Genomic DNA, 13,866 nt, shown 5'->3' with positions numbered 1-13,866 from the left:
CTATGGCGGTCGCTATGGAATCATTAATTAGCAAGCATTAACAGTCAGTCACTAACGATATAGGCACACGTATCAGCATGATAAATGGATTTATACCCCGAGGACATAATGACGGCCGTATCGTAATCGATAAACGTATGACACATTTATGTCATAGGAATCTTCGCGTACAAAATTAAAATAGATAAATATAAATAATTGAAATATTCGAGTATTGAAAAATTATTTATGTACAATATAGCTGAGGATCATTAAAACGAATCCTGTCGAAATTTGTTACTAATATTCCAAGTTTTTCAAGTGAAAGAAAATCTTTGAGATCTTTGTAATTGTAATTTTTTAATATAAAAAATGCGCGATACTTTCGGGACTGCAGTTTAATTACACTGTAAGGAGACCTCTCCTCTTCTCGACGTTCCAAGACAGCGTAGTGTAAATTCGCGATCAACAAGTTAGGCTAAATGACTTAATCTTAAAGCACTGACATCCGACACGGATCCACGTCGAGTGCGTACACCCTTATGCCTTTCTTCGCACCCTCCTGGAATTCGTAGCTGTCGTTTCGAATCTCGTCGAGGAGTCTCGAAGGGACTACCGTCAATTAATCGTGCCTGGCCAATCTCGAAGGGTCGCGAGCCAGGATAAGGAGCGGAGAGGAGGGGAGAGGCGCCAGAAATCTAATCGAGTTCGGCGTGGACCACCTTATCCCGATCACGCATCTTCGGCGTAACGTCCAGCCTCCCGTGAATCCAATTTGTCGACTCGTTTGCTGCTTTGCCGTTTCCGAGATATACTCGACCGAATTCCCGCTGACGAACTCGAGTAATTTTCGTATCCGCAGTCTCGGCGATGTTCTCCGACTTATTAAGCCAAAATATGTTAGATGCACAATTCATGAATAAATTCAATGATTTGATTTCAGAAAATGTAATGTAAAATTTGATACTATATATTTATCCAGCATGCTTTTTATAAATTTTATTTGTGAACATTATATGAATTGTTTCTACATTATTTAATGACATTTTAGAAGCACGTCACTATTGTCTTCTTTCTTCCTTCTGGTGGATATAAAATAATGTGCATAATCAGAAAATAATGATATCCAATTTTATTTTAATAAATATTATAAGCTTTAATACTTAATAAAAAAGAAATATAAGTATTAAGCTTTTATTATACATGTCTGTTCAAGTTTTCTCTTACATAAAAACACGTCTTAATTGAATTGTATCTTCATGAACGCTTTTTATTATTTATGACGTATAATTTATATAATATCTCATGCTTTTTCAAAGTTTAATCTCCCATAATTCGTTGAAATCATAGAGAAATTCGTTGAAATCTCCGAAAGGACGACATTGTTCATTGATTGGAATCACTGAACCGTCTGTCCATAAAAGAATCTAAATCAAATTTTAAATGTTGAGAATTTAAGAAAAAATTATTAAGAAAAAAAAAAAACATAGGTTCCATCTTTTTTACAAACATTAGATAAAAAATGTGAAATATTTGGATATTTGGTTATACCGAGAAGGAAAATAGAAGCGGATCAATATATGCGCACACCGATGCATGGACTTTAATCTAGGACAACCTTGCGAGATCTGGGACATGTAAAGATCTGAGTAGATGATATACACGACCAAAGTATATATATATATATATATATATACAATATGTACATATATTTATATTACTCTTATGTAACTCAAAACAAACGACTCGTATAACGCACCGCCGTTATCACAAAAATTGAAAATTTTCTAAAATTAATTATACATTTTAAAAATAATTTTTAATTAAGCTTAAAACTTAAATATGTTGGTAATCAATCAAACTTTATGTCTAAAATAAATTGAAGATTAAAATCTTATCATTTATTAGTATCGTCGAGATGCAATTTTGACATCTTTTCTTCTTTGACCAGTCGCAGATTGAAAATTTATATATTGACATATTTTGAGAGAAAATAGTTTCAATCTATGACAAGAGAGATACCCTGTATGTGTCAAACACGCTTCATATCATACATATTAACGAGATGTGAGGCAATTTTTTTTAGAAAAAATGAAAAATAAACTCTCTCTGCGAAATTCAATATTTTGTTGAAACTATCGCGCAAAACTCGCGCCAGAAAACGTTGGGAAAATTTATATTGACATAATCGCGCTTCAAGTATGATCACGACCATGCCTCGCTCGCTCGTGTACCCCATGCATCTCGTCGTCTGATTAATCGATACGGCGGGGAACGTTGGCGTTATCGATGCGGCGTACTAGTTACGCGGTCGCAATCGATATCTGCGGACCGGTCGTTACCAGGAGACACCCGGTACAGAAAGGGGGAGAGGCACGGACGCCCCTTCCAGAGCCCCATCTCTGGGGCTCGTCCTACCCTCTGTCAGGGCTGCGCCCTAATATAAATATTATTACACTTTGATGGGGTTAGGGTGACACTAGGGCCCCGCAGACATCCCGTGAATGCCTCGCTCCACACGCTTCGCTTCTCCGCGCTCGCTTTTTCATTAGGCCCGAATTCCGCGCGGCGCGTGCCGCGCGACAATGTTCTTAAAGGCTTAAAACCCCTTCCCCCGCCCCTCTCTCGACACTTGTCGATCAAAGTTCGTGATCCTTTGCAGCATCCCGCGATATGATATCGCTATATAATTCGTCTTTAAATATTGCTCTTTCCTTCTTGTTCTTTTTTTTAGAATATCGCGAGCGAAAAGGGTGGACAGTTGTATTATAGTCTTGATACATGCTGTGTAAAAATAGATTTATGATGACGTCGTGACAAATAGTACAAATAGTGCTATTCTTTCCGTTAATTGATTCTTCTGAGCGAATAGCACTATAAAGTCTGTCGTCAATTAATTCTTTAGAAGAATGATCTATATTTTATTTTAGTATTATTTTTTTATCATTATTGACGTTTCGATATATAAAAAAGAGCCTGTAAATATTGATGTAAAAAGATCATATCTTTTCTATCAAAATTATAAGAAGTAATTTTGAAAGATCATTTTAATTGCATAAGTGATTCAAGAAATTATGATAAAGGCCGTCGATGTAGCATAAAGTGTAACACATGATATTCTTCGGTAACAATGACATCTTTAATAACCGGTTCAACAACATTACAGTGTCATAGGATTTCAATTACATACGCATTTCGAATTACTTGGTTTTTCAATTAAATATACATACATACATGTGTGTGTGTGTGTGTGTGTGTGTGTGTGTGTGTGTTTTTTTTTTAATGGTATACGTATAGAATCGCGAGTGTGTGTATTTGTGTGTGTGTATGTGTGTATGTGTATCGTTTATCGTTTATGTCTGTGTGTTTGTGTACGTATGTGTATATGTACGCGCAAAGTGCGGACGTATTGCAATTAAGTACGCTATGCTTACGGATAATCTCGAGATGCACGACCGACTCTTTTATCGCGCACGGATAATATGCATTATGCACGGATAATTAGATATATAATCCCGGTGGCCATGTTTTCTCTCCGTTCTCTCTCTCTCTCTCTCTCTCTCTCTCTCTCTCTCACTCTTTCTCTTTCTCTCCTATGATATGTGTTTGCGTATTGCACACTCTGTCGTAATATGATAAACTGGAGATCGTCGATCTCCGGCACTCCGTCGCCGTCCTCTTTTTCGCAACACTTGGGAATTAGACTCGGTTTTGAGGTGAGAAAAATATTGTTGAGAAACTAGCATTCATGTTTGCATTTTAAACACCATTCCCAGCAGTACTGAACGAGGTTTCCATATAGGGAATGCACTTTATCTTGCTCCATTTGTCATCAAAGAGAAACTGCTTTTTATGATAATCTTTACGTAAGTTTAATATATTTTAAAAAGTTCAAAATTTTTTTTTTTTTAATTAAATTTGGTATTTTTATCAAGTAGAGAAGAAGCAACGACTCATCCGCGATTATCCGGTGATTATCTACAGGTTATCAGTACATGATTTAGGAATTTCTCTGTACATAATTGAGAAATACCCGCCATTTTCTTTCTCACTCTTAGTAATTACAACAAATAGTACCATCTTATAATCATCGAAACTTAACAAAATTTCTGAGAACAGCAAGTATCTCATATTGTTCAATAAGTGAGGATTTCAAAAGCAAAATAAAATCACTGATGCTCTTCTTCTCGAAAAAGAGATAATTTTTAGATACAAAAAAATTTTCTCTTTAAGTTGCATCATAAAATCAATTTGTAATGCATTTGCTACGTTTTTAGAAAAGTCACACGTTACCATTTTTTTTTTTCAAAATCACAAAAAAAATGTATGCTCATCCCTTCTGTTTTATTTAAAAAAACCTTATCTCGTTTAAAGAGAAGTTCTCTTCACTTTGCTTTTAAGGTCCTCACATAGATTCTACGCAGACGAATGTCATAGGACAATAATAGGACAATAATAGCTGTGCCCATCACTGGCCTTTAAGTCCCCCGACGCAGAAGAAAAAGGATTTTATTCTCACATACACCATCGCTTTCACAACATTCATGAACGATATGATACAAGTAGGCAAGATACATTGGATGTCACAGAACTATCGAAGATCATAAATATTAAGAGCCAAAGAACAAGAAGAGACGGTGCTTATTATTGTCCAGGCTTTGACAGTACTCGAATATGACATAAGCAATTGAAAATGCAGCAAATTTCATAATATTAACAGCAAATACGTGTAAAGATACTAGATAATAGATAAAATGAAAATCTTCTTTTTCATCCAAATTTGAAATAAATGGATTTTATTTTAATCTGAATTTTAGCTTGAGCTTTTATTATATTATACAAAAATATCAATCAAAGAATATATAACTGAAAGAAATAATAATAGTTCTGGGACGTTCAATATGCGACGCATCCGCGCGAAAGAAAGGTTTCTTTTTTTTCTCTCTTTTGCGCATAATATGTATTTACAAGAGACAGAAGAAGCTACGAATAATTCTTTATACGATATACGTGTAATATGTGTATGTATAACCGTAGTGCAACCGATGCAACGTCTTGTCGATAATTATCGCAAATTCTTTGCCAGGAAATAGCTTGATTTTATTATACTTGTCTCTAGTCGAAAAAAAAGTACGAGCCTGAGCTTTGTGTAATATACAATTATAATATATTTTAAAATAACGTAAAGAGACAATTTTCTGCAAAAAATATGGAGAAGTAATTAAATGTACTTATAATTATAAAATATATTTAATTAAGTTAATTAAAAAATTTCTAGCAGATCAGTCACAAAGTTTCCGTTTCCTAATGATTTCAAGCGGTATTATTGCTTTATTTTTCGCTCAATTTACCAACAAAATCGCGACGATAATTATCGGCGAGCTATACGTTGCTACGTTACGATAAAATCCTTAACTTTAGAGGCCAGCTCATAGAAACGAAATGCCATTGCGGAGATAAAACGTTCTTTACTCTCTTTCTCAGCTATAAAACAAAAACGCGTATAGCCTACGTTTAGGTACATATGTATAGCGAATGTCTAATAAAGAGTGTGTCTACGTTACGTTAGGTCGGGTTACACACTTGCTTGGATCAGTTACGGGGAGAACTTTTAACAGTTATTCGCGCGTTCGTACTATTAATTTCTCGCGACACACGACGGGGGTAAAAACTGCAAAGTTCAGGCACTGTTAACTCAAAGCACCCGCGGAAATCGATCCTCGAGGATCCACGCGACGACGGGCGTGTGATCCTGAAGTCCGAGTTCGAAGCGAGCGAAGCGGATTCCCTGAAGATATCGAGGAACCCTTCCCCCTCCTTTTTTTTTTTACGCGCCCCTCTCGCCGGCGATGATCGTCGTATCAATGTAACGATGTTAGTTAATTAATTACTTATTTATTTATTCACTTTTCGCGACGTTCCTTAGTATTGACGAGTAGGTACGGATGTGTGCTGTGTATTCAGTCGTAAGACTTGACAGAGGTATCGGCAACTACGAGAAACAAAAGTTTGCGATATTTCGTCTTTACAAATGTTTCAATAAAAATTCCTAATTATCTAAGTTATGTAATGTCAGAAAAGAAGGACGTAGATAAGTAGCTAAAATGAAATTGTGTTCCAACAATAAGCAAAATTTGAAATATTTTATATTTGAAATAATTGAAATGAAATGTAGTCTTCTCATATGATGGATGATAACATGTCGCGATAATTGCTGCAAAATCTTACAGCCGAGTCACTCTGACACATGATAAAGTTTGATATATTTACATACATATAGAAATGCATGCCTACGTCTAAATATCGCACGATTTCTCGCATGAACCAAATCCGGTTCGAACGAAATATCTCTATAATTAGAAAAGTAATCTCATAAAAATACAGATATGTTTATACTTTGACGCGCTCGCGCTTTGGTACTGCTATAGCTGCATTATTGCGGCAAAGTACTCGATTTGTGTAAAAAAAAAAATGAATGAAACTGATTGAAGCTGATACATAAAAGAAAAATCGAGTGTTTGGAAAATCTTCTTAAAATATTAATAAGTAAATGCATGTGTTGAATACTAGAAAATTAGTAAACTTATTAAATAATCGAGAAAGAGAGATACTCATGTTCTATTTTGTTAAAATTGCAAAGAAACAATTTCATTTTCTAAAGACAAAAAATAGATAAAAAATAGATACGAGTGTGAAACAATTTCAAACATTAGATAAAAATTTTTAATAGACTTTATCACGTTTTATCTTTATCAAATAATTATTAGTTATTCCAATCCAAAAATAAAAAAAAATTGTATTAACAATAAAGCGAGTAACAAGTAAACGCTACCGGTATTAGAATGTAAATAATCGCAAACAATTCGAGTTTTATTGCTAAAATTGTTTTCACAACAAAATTTCAAAGCTCGAAACAGAGAGACAAGTACTTTGTCAATAAAGAGCGATTCGCGGAACGAGCCTCGATCATCCTCGTCACAACCCTCCTCTATATAATCGACTATCTAACTTAAAGCCTTACTTTCTAGATTTCTCTGACGCCTTAATTTAATGATATGATATTTCCGTTCAGCAATGTAGAACAATTTTCAACGAAAGCGATAAAAATTCAAAACTTGCCCGACGGCAATCCGCGAGCGAAGGTCCTTGCTGACGGGAAGCCTTCGTCGCGGCCGTGAATCCTCTCTCTTTCCTCCTACACTTTTACGTAATGACTCGCATGTTAGATGTAAGATTTACTTTTCCTTCTCTCCATAGCACCGATATGCATTTCTCTTCCTTCTCACTCTAATTTTATTTCGATGTTGCGATTACTCGTATTCCTCGAGGTCCTTATTCTCGCTTCCGGCGAGTATTTTCTATCCAATGCCAATCGTCGTCTTTCAGTCTTTCAACGACATATCTTGCATCTTCAGCGATGTTTCTCAGGTCCTCTCCTTTTCTCCTTCCTCCTTCCTACTCGTAACTCGTACTGCCGCGATGCTACACACGAAACAAATCCTTGGACCGTCAGGATTCACCATTCGCGAAGATGACCTTCCGCGAGAGCCCGAGGAAATCACTTTGGAAGTCGTTGCCTCTGTATCATCTCCGACAAAGCACCGATGATAATCTCGAGCACGATCGAAATCCGGACGCGATCGGCGATCCTCCACAGGGTGATCGAGCGTCCCGACCGTTCCTGAGGAGAATCTTGCCGAGCTGCCCTACGACGACGTCAATTCTTTGCCGTTAAGTTGTGGAAGCCTGTCTCGAAGACTCTCGAACACACACTTTCGAGCGATCGTTGGCCACGTGGACGACACCGGCGGCGGCCATCGCTCTTAATACATTCTTTGCCTAAAGGGATTGCTGTCTCCGGCCGGTCGCTGATCCTGGCTGACGTCTGGCTGTCTTCTGAAGGGATTCGCGTCGACCTGGCCACCCGCCCGTTCCTGGTCGACTGCGTAATTCCTCTGCTGCTGGCCATAGTCTCCGGGTTGACCGTAACCTGCCGGCGGTTGATTGTAGACCGGCGGTTGTTCCTGCGCGGATTGAGGGTAGCCAGCATTTGCGTTCTGCATGCCGTAACCACCGTAGCCGGTCTGCGTAGACGTCTGGTAGTTCTGATCGTAACCTTGGTCAATGTTTGTTTCCATGCGCGTCTGATTGAGATGATTGCCGATTTCGCCGGTGATCGGCCGCTGCTCCTGCAGCACATACGTCTGATATTCCTTGTCAGGTGGATCCTGCATCAGCACGTTTGCTTCGTCTTGGAACGGCTTGAAATCGTAGATGTGCCGTAGGTAATAAAGCACCGGCGCGTAGAGAAGATTCGAAAAGGCAATGCCGATGTTGAGCGCGGTGAAACCGATTGCCTCAACCACACCGCCAGCTATGATCGGACCTACCGCGTAGGCTACGCTATACGAGATGTCTGCAATGGCGTAGATGCTGCCGTAGACCGATACATATCTGACGTCCACCAGGTAGCCCAGCGTAGGCAGCAGTGCGGTATCGATAAGCGCGATGCCGAAGCAGATGCCGCACAGCGGTATCATCAGCACTTTGTACGAGTTGGAGAACGGTATGATGAAACAACAGAGACCCTCGAGCGCTAGCCCACCGGCTGCCATCAGCCATTGATATTGCGGATATTGCTTAGCCATTTTCACGGTAACTACCACGCCGACTACATGCGGAAAGAAGGCTGGTAGCCATATCATACCGATCTTCCAGTTGTCGTGAGTCATGGTATCTTCCATCCATAGCGAGATGGTTGGCTCGAGGAAGGCTAGCGCGACGTTGGACATCATCAGAGCACCCGCGCACACGGCGATGTACGGATCCATTAGCAGCCGCCAGATCGGTATCGTCGATTTGGGTTCGTGATGACGTAATTGTAATTGCTCTTTGATCGGCTTCATCACCAGCAATAACATAAAGCCGTCCGCTAAACTGACGAACGCCAGTATCAGGAACGGCACCTCCTTACCAGCGAACTGATAAAGAGCACCGCCAAACGGTGGCGCGACCAAACAACCAAAACTGATGAATGCCAGGGCGATGCCGAGCGCTTTCGAACGTTCCGCCTCCTCGGTGAAGCGATCGGCAATCATGGCGAGGCCGGCGGTATCGGCGAACGCGGAACCGACGCCTTGCAGACTCCTCGCGAAGAACAGTACGCTGTAACTCTTGCCGCACGCGAACACGCTGGTCGACAGGAACATGATGCAGAGACCAATCATCATAGGTATGTCGTAGCCGATCCGGTCGATCAACGCGCCGGAAAATGGATTAATCATCAACTGCACGATCGCCTTCGACGCGAACAGCACCCCGGTGGCGGAGTCTTGACCGTGATGACCAGCCGGACCATTGGTCGTGGCGTTGGCCGTCTCCTCCACCGGCCCGAACGCGCCCACGTACTTCAGATAGTCGGGGATAATCGGCACTATCACCATGTACAGCATGTTGTCCAGCAGCAGCGCAATGGAGACGATGACGAGAATCAGCTTGCGCTGAGCCTTGGGCTCCTGCAGCTTCGTCCAGACGATCTCCTTGAGTTCGCCGAACTCCATGTTGAGTATCGGTATCGTCGTCATGACGTTCTCTAAGTGGCCGCTCGCGGAGCGGCCGGTCTTCTCTTCCCAACTTTTTTTCTATGTGTGTTTTAACGGGTGAGATTAACCGCGGTCACCAGTCGTGCGACCTCGGGAAGCGAGCGTGACGAGGAGATCGTCGCGATAGGGGCGGCGCGCATCAGGCCGGGCCGGGGGTAACCTACAACAGATCACCGAGTTGGCGACGATTAGCTCTCGCGTTTGATTAACCGATTCGCGTGAGTTTTTTTTTTTTTTTTCTTTTTCTTTTACGCGCTATTTACGCAATACCGCTTCACCGCGACGGCAATCGACAGGCTTCGCGACGGCGGGAGATTGCCGTCAGACCGCGAGAACGCGTCGGAGAAGCACCTCGGGATTGGGAAGAATTGCTGAAGAAGAAACAGAAGCAGAAGAAAAGAAAGAAAAGAGAAGAGAAGAGGGGGGCGGGGCGGGGAGCCCTGACCCGGCCTGGTCAGCGCGAAACGATGTCCATTCAAGCCACCCAAAATTCATCGTCCGACCCAACCACGCGATCACGAATACGCAGCATTTCTGTAGCAGGAGAGAAAAAACGCACACCCGCTCTCTTTCTCTGGACTATTTCTCTCTGTACGGGTTGCTTCCCCGCGCGTGCTTGAAAGAGAACACGACACCGGACGGAGGCTCCCCCACGATAAGGCGTCGCGAGATCGACTCTATATACCTGAGCCTAGTATATCGTGTATCGTGTTACACGGCGGAGATAAAAACAGCGCGGGAAAGCGCCAAGAAAACAAGGGGCGAGGGTCGACGCGTGCTAGACATTGTCGGCGGGGTCGCTTGCTAATCATTTCAAGAATGTTAGCGTTACCGGGAATACTAATGGATATTGCTGTTTGATGTTATTACGACTTTATTAAATTGTCAATCGTTGAAACCAATGACCAACTACATAAAATTAACAATGAATAGTATTGGAGAGTTTCCTTTGGCTTAAAAATAAAAAGGTAAAAAACTTAAATAATTTTCATAATTAATCATAGTTTCTAATCAAATTAATCAAATTCTTCTTATTTCCAAGCAAAGGAAGACTTTGTAATACTATATTGTTTTATGAAACTTTAATTACTTAAACTTTTATAATCTAAAATTTAATTATTTAAAATTTCATAATTTACCAAAAATAAAAATAGTTAACATTAAATTATTAAAATATTTTTTACATTTATATAAGACAAAATTGCATCAAAATAGACATTTTTCTCTTTTAAATTCTACATGCTGTTTAGGAATGTCTTTAAATCCTTTTTGTCGCTTCCTCCGTTTTTTTAGATTAATTAAAAGAGCAATAAGCATGATGGAAAATAGTGGTTTCTAAAATTATATTTTAAGAGTGTGGTAAAATCATAGGTTTTCCTCAAAAGGGTCAAGTGCAGTAGAAAGAAACTAAAGCCATATCTTTCTCGTGAGCCGACGGGAAAAGTTGATAAGTGCAATTAAATATAAAGTGCACTTAGCAACTTTTCCAGGTACGCGACGATTCGTCGCAATCTGGATTAAATATCTACCTAATCTGATTTGCTGCGTGCTCGATTCCATTATTCATGTACTCTATTATTATCCCGATTCCTCGAAACCTCTCGTGAATGTAAAACAAAAAAAAAAAAAAAAAATAAAGTGCGAGTCTAATTGACCTCGTGACCTGTGCTGTAATATTTAATCCGAGGTAGGATTATAGGGGGCAATCGATTTCGAGACGGTGGTTGTCGCGTTCGCGAAACGACGCCTGTCGATCGTCGTCGTGGTCCTCATCGTCACGGATGTGATCGATAGGCGGACTTGGAACGCGAGCCTCCCTTGCGACGACGTACGTCGCACGCAAAAACGATTCATCGACTCACCGGAGTTACTGGCGAACTTCTGCCTGAGGGAATTGGCGAGGCGTTGGGGGCCCGCCAAGGTCGGAAGACCGGCGAGCAGGCCGCTCAGAGTCGAGGTGACGTCCGATCCGTCTTCGTCCTTCGAGTCGTTCACCGACTCCTTGGCTCCCCGCGTCCCCGGGCCCTCCACCTTTTCAGCCGAGTTCACAACCGAGCCTGCAACAGCGACAGCATCTCTACGCTTAATTTTTCACCGATTAATAATTTATTATTTCGTGCAAAAAATATAATATGTTTGTGCAAAAACATATTATAAATCTGGCGCAAAAATAACAAGTTGTTTCCGATGATTCTGCGACGCAATATTTCAACGTCAAAGAGAGTTGTCTATTAAACGAGGCAAGGGTATTATATTTAAATAACTTCTTTTCGTCACAAAAATCCCATCAAAATAGATTTTACGTAAATTATATAATAATATACTTACACCTATAAAGATATATAATTTATCCCTTTTGTGGAAAAACATGATTTAAGAATGAAACAAAGAGAGAGTCCGTCAACCTTTGAAATTGAAATGAGTTGAAATTCATCATCATCATATTTTTAACCCGTACAATCGCGCATGAGACAACATGGCTTTTACTCTATATATATTTACATTCTCTTGTATATATACATTATTGTATATGTATATATATATATATATATATATATATATATATATATATATATGTTCGACACAATTTTTACTAACCTTTCTATTATCTTATGTACGCGTTATACCAATGGGCAGGTTAAATTTAGCGTTTCTGCGTCTATCTATAACATCCGAGTCTCTTATACTGTGCACATTTGAGGAAGACCGGGCATTACACACGTGCGTAACTTCCCAAGGTAATTTTTACTTCCCCGCATCGTCGCATCGCAATATAGTTATTTGACAGCCACGTGTTATTTCGTGCGCCGTTGTTTGCAGGAGGGGTTCAACAATATCCCTTATTATCCGCGTCGCTCTTGTAATCGCAAATTCAACCGTAACTCTAGGATTTTCTTAGTGTCAATTTGATTATGTGTTACACGACATTCTCGGTTGAAGAATTTAAACTGATATTTAAAAAACTACACTATTTTGTTTAAATTTTAATTCTCAATCTCATCATTTTTATTACATATATTTTTTAAATGTAATTATATCTTGTAATGAGCAGCAAAGTGTGTGAAAAATCTTTCACAATTTAACGATCAAACTTGATTTAAAACGTTGCATTGCAAATAAAGCAATACTGTTAATAACATAAATTATGTATGTATGTATGTATGTACATAAATTGTTATAATAGATGCAAATCTAAAGTGAGACAAAGATATTAACTGCATAGTGTTATTCACGTTATTTTCTCGATCGCTAAATAAAATTTTAAATTGTGCTAAAATCTAACACAGATTTTTTTATTTCGAAAAATTAAGAGTAAAAATAAAACTATTGATGCTAAATTACAGAAATAAATTGAAAATCAATATCATATAATGATATGATTTGTGTGCAAATATATATATATGTATATTTTTTTAAATCTTTCTCTTCAGCCAGTGCACATGTTATTCAAGCAAAGCAAGTTAGAAAAAAACGTGAAAGAAATTGTGCAGGAGCGTGATTTCGATTGAATCTCACAAATCAATCTTTGATTTCCGAAAGGGCATTTATATTGAAAGTATTGCATATGTCTCGATAGTGAGACTTCAATATAAATCTTTTCAAATTCAGGTTTTCAGGAGATAACGTTTCATCGTTCAACAAACATTTACTCGAAGGAGAAAAAGGAACATTTATAAATTATATCAAGTTCTAATTCGAAACGTCATATCGAAAGCTACCGATTCCTGCCAAACGAGTCCGAAAGCCACGCATCGGAAACCCCCGTTGAAAATTCCACGATACATCAACGCATACACCATCGAAAATGCGAAGAAGATAAAAGCGAAGGGAGCAAGCGAGAGAAAGGAATGATACGAGAATGCAGAGCAAGGAACGAGAGATCGGCCGGGATACTTACTAAGACTGAAGGGCTCCCAATGGCAGGGGCGTCTCGGCGTGTCTCTCCTTCGGGGTGGCTTTGGAACGTCTGCCCTCGGAGTCCTCCCCGCCACCGGGTCGCCGCGGCGCCCTCTCTCGCCGTCGCGGTAGCAGCAGCGACGTCGGCGTCGGCGGCGGTTCCGCTGCGGAAAATACGTCAGGGCGCAGCCGCGACCACCAGGATCCAGGGATTGGCGGCGGCGAGGCCGTGCGTCAGCCCCCAAACCCTCCACCATCGACTGTACGCGGACGCCGGCATCTCCTCCGGGGGTGAGGGCGGCAGACGGGGGGAGGGGGGGAGGGGGAGGGAGAGCGAGACCAGGTATAACGACGACGGCGACGGTCGATGCTGCGCGGTATTTCTGGC

The 13,866-nt window shown here is 40.2% G+C and overlaps 1 protein-coding gene across 1 annotated transcript; it reads right to left on the bottom strand.

Moving 5' to 3' along the window:
- Positions 1-3,096: 3,096 nt before the first annotated feature.
- Vacht (Vesicular acetylcholine transporter) lies at positions 3,097-13,472 on the bottom strand. The gene is made up of 3 exons (XM_072905215.1): positions 12,180-13,472; positions 11,444-11,638; positions 3,097-9,741 (listed from the first exon to the last, which is right to left on the bottom strand). Exon 3 carries the CDS (start codon positions 9,561-9,563, stop codon positions 7,803-7,805), a length of 1,761 nt encoding a protein of 586 aa, XP_072761316.1. The 5' UTR covers positions 9,564-9,741; positions 11,444-11,638; positions 12,180-13,472; the 3' UTR covers positions 3,097-7,802.
- Between the last annotated feature and the right edge of the window lie 394 nt (positions 13,473-13,866).

This window comes from Anoplolepis gracilipes, chromosome 13 (assembly GCF_047496725.1).
Source record: "Anoplolepis gracilipes chromosome 13, ASM4749672v1, whole genome shotgun sequence".
NCBI lineage: Eukaryota > Metazoa > Arthropoda > Insecta > Hymenoptera > Formicidae > Anoplolepis > Anoplolepis gracilipes.
The sequence above is the reverse complement of the archived record's forward strand: the minus strand, read 5'-3'. Positions and strand labels throughout refer to the sequence as shown.

What these genes read in the sequence shown, in the direction of transcription:
- Vacht (XM_072905215.1), bottom strand. Translation starts at nt 9,563, where the DNA reads ATGACGACGATACCGATACTCAACATGGAGTTCGGCGAACTCAAGGAG.